Source organism: Monopterus albus, unplaced genomic scaffold, assembly GCF_001952655.1.
Source record: "Monopterus albus unplaced genomic scaffold, M_albus_1.0 scaffold17.1, whole genome shotgun sequence".
In the NCBI taxonomy this organism is placed as follows: domain Eukaryota; kingdom Metazoa; phylum Chordata; class Actinopteri; order Synbranchiformes; family Synbranchidae; genus Monopterus; species Monopterus albus.
This window is the reverse complement of record NW_018127897.1, coordinates 4,057,922-4,065,167: the sequence shown is the minus strand read 5'-3', so window position 1 is coordinate 4,065,167 and position 7,246 is coordinate 4,057,922. Positions and strand designations below refer to the sequence as shown.

At 41.5% G+C, this 7,246-nt stretch overlaps 1 protein-coding gene across 4 annotated transcripts in view; it reads right to left on the bottom strand.

Annotated features, from left to right (window-relative positions):
- The window catches only part of LOC109955850 (leucine-rich repeat-containing protein 49), a 50,334-nt gene that overhangs the window by 18,738 nt on the left and 24,350 nt on the right, over positions 1–7,246 (bottom strand). For 2 of the 4 annotated variants that reach the window (XM_020592400.1, XM_020592404.1), the window contains exons 11-13: positions 6,243–6,314; positions 4,496–4,671; positions 3,405–3,503 (exon numbers count right to left, since the gene is read on the bottom strand). In XM_020592400.1, coding sequence (XP_020448056.1) covers positions 3,405–3,503; positions 4,496–4,671; positions 6,243–6,314 — 347 coding nt within the window. The remainder of the gene's footprint in view (positions 1–3,404; positions 3,504–4,495; positions 4,672–6,242; positions 6,315–7,246) is intronic. The other 2 variants (XM_020592403.1, XM_020592401.1) reach the window with 2 other exon arrangements.

The window sequence follows — 7,246 nt, the reverse complement described above, 5'->3', positions numbered from 1 at the left end:
GGGTTTTTGTGTTTGCACCCGCCGTTCTGGTCCCCCTCTTTCCATTGGTATGAACATTATTGGACTCGGACCTCTGTTTTTGGGACTCAATGGTGTTGCATTTTGTTTTCTTGGCTTGCTATGATCTGTGATATCTGAATCACCTTATCTGAAATCCTGCTTCTCCTGATACTCGGTGTGGGTGCGACTCCCCAGCTTTCTTTCCTGATGCTTGGTATGAGCACAACTCTTCAGCCTTTCCCGGTGCTTGATGCGAGTGCTACTCCATATCTCCTCCTGACACTTGGCATGAGCACAACTTTCCAGCATTTTCTGGTGCTCAATGTGAGTGCTACTCTGTATCCCTTCCTGACGCTAGTTGTGAGCACAACTTTCCAGCAGCCTGCTTTCGCCGCTCACTATAGACGCCTGCCTCTGCCTCTTGTCCCGGGCAGCCAGCTCTGCCAATCCACTCCCTGCTTCGCTCAGCTCCCGGCTCACCACCAGCAGCCTCCCAGGTTTTGGCTTTCTACATTCCAGCCTCAGTCCCCTTTTGTTCCCAACCTAACCTCCCTACCAGTTTGGTGTCTGTTTCTCTGCTTTGTATAACAAACTCAGTTTCCTCTCCTGCATTTATTCTGGTGTTTCAGTCTGGGAAAGTTTACATGAAGGTCTTTAGAAATTTTACAGTCAAATTAACGACCCATGATGTTATCGACAGTACTACGCTACCTATTAATTTTTCTGCTGTGGGACTGTATGTGGTTGTGTCAGAAAAGATGCAGTGAACACCGGTTGGATTTACCAACCTTGGAGCTACTTGAGAGGTAGTGATGTTTCCACTACTCGGTGGGACTTAAGAGTAAGTAAAAAAAACCAAACAAACAAACAAAAAAAACACGTTGCATGTCTGTTAATGCCTTGTTTCTGTAACCTTAGAGAGAATTGGGGGCGGCTGTGGCTCAGGAGGTAGAGTGGGTCGTTTCCTAACCAGAGGATTAGCGGTTTGATTCCCGGCTTGTCCAGTCTACATGTCAAAGTGTCCTTGAGCAAGACATTGAACCCCCAGTTGATAACACCGGTGTGTGAATGAGTGTTTGGGAGTGCAAATGGGTGAATGGGCAAACAGTATGAAAGCACTTTGAGTGTGAAGCATAGAAAGGTGCTATACAAACATAAGACCATTTGTTGTAATACTGGAGAAGTTACTATGTCTGCATTATGCCAGTTAAGATAATGTTAGGGGAAAGACATCTCGATGGGGAAACAGTTTTCGACACAACACCGGCAGCAGGAGTTGTGCTCATTCACGAACTATTCTCTCTCTTTTTAGGAAGAGGCCCTTGAGGTTAATCATTCTGAAATAATTACTATTTGGAGTTATGATGGGTGCAAAGCTAGTCTACTGTAGAGATACCCAAGATTAAACATTAAACGGCTGGGAATGAGAATGCCATGGGCTCTTTAAGTTTACTCCAAGTCTTGGAATAACTGTTGCTGTTGTCGTTGGTTGTTATTTAGACTCAACTGTGTCAAGGCCTTCCTCAATTATGAAACAATGAAATTTTAATTTTTACATTGTTATAATGTATAATGAAATAAAAGAATATCATTTGGAATCATGACTGTCAAGCTGTGGGACACTCAGGAAGAAGTTCATTTTGAGCCCTAATTGGGGAATTCCACTTTGGCACTTACATATCCTGGTGCATGAAGGAAAAACCATCTTTGAACCGTGTAATAAAAGTCCATGACACAACCCCTACTTTCTCAGCCGCCACTCTCACATTTCATCAAAACTAGGATCACAGTCTGTATAGAAGACTTTATCAGAGCCCTACACTGACATGAGACTCAGCACAGACTGTAGATTTAAAGCACTTCACTTTCAACCTCATGTTATGAACAGTGGAAGAAAAAAACATTTTAGCCATGCAAGCATTCATTTTACTAGAGAGCTCACAGAGCTCAGAAGCAGCAAATATCCACGGCCGTAAGTAACTAAAGGGCTCACTCTGTTGCTTAAGAATATTTCAAGATGCGCTTGATGCTCCAACTGTTGCAAGGATCAAATATGTAACCAATATATTTCTCTACATGTTTTATTGAGGTTATTCTGTCAGTTGATAAATAAAGAAAAATGGGCAGTGCAGCTGCTTGAAACATGGCATAAAACATAGCAGTGACAAGGAGGTCAGGCAGGTAGAAGTAGCCCTTTAAGCCCTTTCAACATGTCAGAAAAGTCTTTCCAAATTCTGTCTGGTGCAGTGAGATATTCAAATATCAAAAGATATTAGATAGGCTTAACAGAAGCTCATTGTTTCTTGAGAAAGGTGTCAGAATGATGGAGCGCCAGGTATCTTAGTTCACTGTAATAATACAGTTTTGTAGATTTCAGTATTTTAGTTGGCAGCTAGTTAACACAGCAAACTTCTCATATGAATTACAACGTTTCTTCAATGTCTTCTGTCTGTCTGCCTGTCTGCACACCCTTATTTCCATTAGTTCATGCAACAGTGCATGTTCAGTTTATAATGGAGGTGTCATGATTCTGTCCCCTCTGCTTCCGTTATCATTCTCTTATTTTGACACCACTTCCGGTCACGGTGTCATTTCAGCTACGGACTCTTTACACTAATCAGTGACAATTGCTTGCACCTGTTTTCACCCCTTTATAGGCAGCTTCCTCCCACCAGGAGGCTGCCAGATTGTTCGTCTCCTGTTTGACTTTCCAGCATTTCTTTGGGCATGTTATTCTAGTTCTAATCCCGAATTACCTATTTGACCACCGAGTACTGCCTAACCCTCCTGATTCTGATCGTTTTCTGTGCATTGACTTATGCCGTTTCCTGACCTATCGTTTGATTCCTTGGCTGTGACAGTTTGCCGGCACCAACCCTGGACTGATATTATCAACCTGAGTGTGTTTCTTGTTTTATCAGACTTCTGCATTGTATACAGTTACTTGTGACCAGTTATCTCAGGAAAGAGACAGTGTTATGCTTAACCTTGTCTGGCATTGTAATTGAGTTCACCATTGGCAGCTTTACTTGCCAAGCCTGACAGGAGGTGTCAAAATGTCAACTATCTCAAAACCTTGGCAAATAAAAAAAGAACCAGATATGAATAACCTATGTTCTTGGTTATTCTATGTTTATTCTAAAACTATGTGAATTGATTATTTACTCAATTGTATAATTTATCTGAAAGTATTACAAATTCTAATTGAGTCCAACAGTACTAATCAAATCCGCTATCAGTTTGTGTTTCATAAAGCGACTATTAATAAAAACAGTTTTATACATTTTTGACCAAAGTTTATTTTTTTTTAATTTAAGTGCTAAGTGAGTGATTGAAATTTGGATTTTATCTAGATGTGTATGGGTGGGTGGCGATTGTAAACACACATGCAGTTTTTGTCTTACTTGGGATCTCGTGGGCTGTTTGGCCGGCTGTTAGTGCGAAGTCTGGTCTCTATTCCTCCTGATGGTTGCTCTGGTGCTGAACCTGGGCTTACACGTCTGCTTAAAAATAAACAAAAATCTTCAGCAACAGAGAAAATTACACTTGTCATAACTTTTTCAGATGAACAAAAGAAACAAGCCACTAGATCACATACATAATAATGCATTTTATAAACTCTGCTTTTTAATTATAAACATACATAATTAGAATTAAATGCATCAAAGACTACACAAAATTTTACAATTAACTTAGCAGGAAAAAACACACACTAATCTCACCGTCAAATATACTTCTCTATTGCTCTCCCAGTTACATACACACACATTATTTTACTTTCTCTCCATCAGTTGTCAATCACACAAAGTTTACATTATTTCTCTTGTCATAGTTACTAATTTCAGTGTTAAATCCTTTCCTCTATTTTATCAATTTGTATGTCACTGGCTGTTATGCATCCATTTTGAAAGATCTGACTTAATTATAAAGATTTTTGCAAATATGGAATTATGAGGGTGCCCAGATGAACTTGCCAACAGCTCTAAATATTTCAGATTATTCAGAGAACTGCCCCTCTTCAATAGATACTCCAGCATCATTTCTTATTCATCCTAAGAGATTCCAAACAACAGCTAGTTTATAATGTGTCACTGAAACCCTTAAGAAAAACCCATGCTAACTGAAAGCCTGTAACATGTGGTAACACCTAATTAAATGAGCACTTAATTGCTAACTGCTAATACTGTAGCTGATGTGAAACAAGTAAGATGATTCCCATCCCTAAAGCTGCACCATTAGCATGGATAAAAAGACTGGCAGAGTTTTGCAAAGTTAGCTGAGCCTTACATGTGCCTGGGTGGGATGTGTGTTTCTGCAATTATCCCAAGGTGTATAATAAATTATGCAGATCTACCCTACACCAACCACAGATACAGCCTTGGACCCACAGTTTGCTTTGGACCAGTGTACAAGGTCACACTTAACACTGGCATCATAGCAGCCAGCGACTCTATGTCACCAAAATGACCTAATATTCTGCTGATGTGGTGCGTACCTTGGCTCATCTGGAGAAGGTTCCTGCGCCAGGCCATTGGTCTGGGCAGGGCTGTGGGCAGGGCTGTTCTCTGGACTAACTTCTTCTTTAGCACCATTTGTTGGTGGCAGCTCCAGGCAGGCCCTCACACCCTCCCACTGTTGTGCTGCATTACGGATTGCCAGACGTCGCTTCTCCTTGACAAACACAACACACACACACACACACACACACAGAGGGCAGAAAAAAGCTTCAAGTGACAGTTCTCCTAAGCAGGACACTAAGGGCCTTAACTCAGCTAATGGAACCATGCAGACCTATTCCTCCTGCCTTGCTTGCATCTGAGATATGATATTGAGGAGAGTACGAAAACCAATAGCTGGCATTACTGGCAGATATCATGCCTGACTAAAGTTAGACCTGAAATTGCATATTAATCTACTACTACTACTACTACTACTACTACTTTTGGCTGTTCCAAGTAGGGGTCGCCACAGTGAATCCAAGTCGCACGTGTAAATGTGGCACATTTTTACACCGTATGCCCTTCCTGACACAACCCTCTCTATTTATCCGGGCTTCGGACCTGCACAGAAGTCACTGGTGTGAAACCCCTGTGGCTACATACACTCACTCCTAGGGGCAATTTAGAGTCCTCCAATCAACCTAAGCCTGCATGTCTTTGGACTGTGGGAGAATGAAATTGCATATTAATATGTTGGTTAAATGTATTTGCTTCTGTTAGGACAGCAGTTTGATTTAAATGAAATTGGCTCTGACAGCAGTGAAAGTGACATCCCCATCCTGTAAGAGAGAAGATTTCTGCTCCACCACTGCCTTTCAATTGTTCTTGGCCAAGTTGTGGTTTCGCTATGCTCCGTTATGGAATGTGCCACTCCCCAACACAGGGGTGAGTCAGTATCAGTTTATAATGAATCCTTAGCCCTCATGAACCCATGGCTGCAGGATTCAAGATAACATTTTTTCAACACCAGGAATTAGCAGGGGTTAGGTTACAGAGACAATGCAATCTACATTCTGCACAGAGACCATCTCTCAGCAAAAGACACCACTGCAGACACAGCAGGAGTACATCAATATGCTCTTTCATCCCCCCCCCACACACACACACACTCAAACACACACTTACAGAACATCTTAGACCATTTAAAGAAATAAAATATATAACAGACTCACTGAGGACAGTATACTCCTCCCCCATATATTAACAATGTTCCCATAGGGCACCTACAGTATGTCAAAGGACTAATGAGGCTACATTTGAAAAGTTGAAAGTTCATGTCAGCATCCAAAAAGAATATTTAATGGCTTACTGATCACAGAAACACAGCTTCAACAATACCAAAATACATTAGTTATTACAAGACACATAAGAAGAAGTAAAAAGTTGCAAATCCTAAACATGAGCTAAATGTTTTCTTATCAAGTGTTTTTATGGGCAAAATAAACACAAAGAAAAAAACAGATGCCAATTATGAGGTCAAATAAGTCACTTATTATTATTCTTGTATTATCAGAGCTCTATTCAGTACTTAAACCTTTGTAACTAACTTTCCTCTTCCTTCCAACAATAACTTATTGAACAACATCCAGTTTATGAAAAAAGGCACTTGTGGATCTTGTGGATACAGAGAACACTTGATAATCTAGTGTCTGAAATACAGTCCATCGCTGCATATTTGCTGTATATTCAAATTCTAAATCCAGGCAGGCAAAGTCAAGAAAAGCATGGAGATCAGAGTGGTACCTTATGAATGGTCTGCTTGTGACTCTCCTTCTTCCTCTCCTCCTCTTTTCGAGCTGTGCGCCGATCCTCGTCCTGAAAAAGACAGCTAGTGCAATCAGACTGTCACTCCATTCATGAGTTCTGAATTCTTCAGGAGAGAGAGGAACCACAAAAGACATCGTCAGAAAGACTGTTCTCGAAACCAGAACTGAGCCACAATGGAGGTTGGGAGACATTCTCACACCAGCCGCTTGCCTCATAGGATTATCTATCTGATTATCAGTCTTAGATCAACTGAGCCCAGCTGTTGGAGAAAGCAAAAAGTCCCAGAATGCAATGCTGCCAACACAATCTGAGTGTGCCTGCTGAGAGCTGGGATATTCAGATGTCTGTGACAAGCTAGCAGAGCTGATGCTCTAGCCAAATCAATAGAGGCAAAATGCTAGCCTCAGTCAAGGCACTGGTGTCAGCATGGGGAGAAAGATTAAGATGCTAGACCTGAATGTCACTGCTTTAACAAGTTTTGTGAGGAGAACAGTTTCTAATGGGTGTAATAACCAAAGTACATATCAGAATCAGAATTATTGGCCAGGTCTGTTGGACACACAAGGAATTTGACTCTGGTACAGCAGCTCTCAATGTGCATGTACATGTCCTTATGTAAGGCAGCAATGGGCAAGTAAACAATATGCTATTCTGTAAATGGACTGTATTTATATAGCACATTTTTCCAGTGTGTTGCACTGGCCAAAGCGCTTTACAGGAGATGATACACCATTCACACACAACATTCACACACCGATGACGACAGGCCACCACACAACCGCGCTAGTCAAGCCACCGGAAGCAATTTGGGGTTCAGTATCTTGCTCAAGGACACTTAGGGATGCAGGGAGACTGGGAGTCGAACCACCAACTAGCTGGTCAGGAGATGACTGCCCTACCTCATGAGCCACAGCCACCCTGTATAAATATCTTAGTGACTGCAGAGGGTGTTATTTTGGGTTAATTGTGTAGCTTTTAAG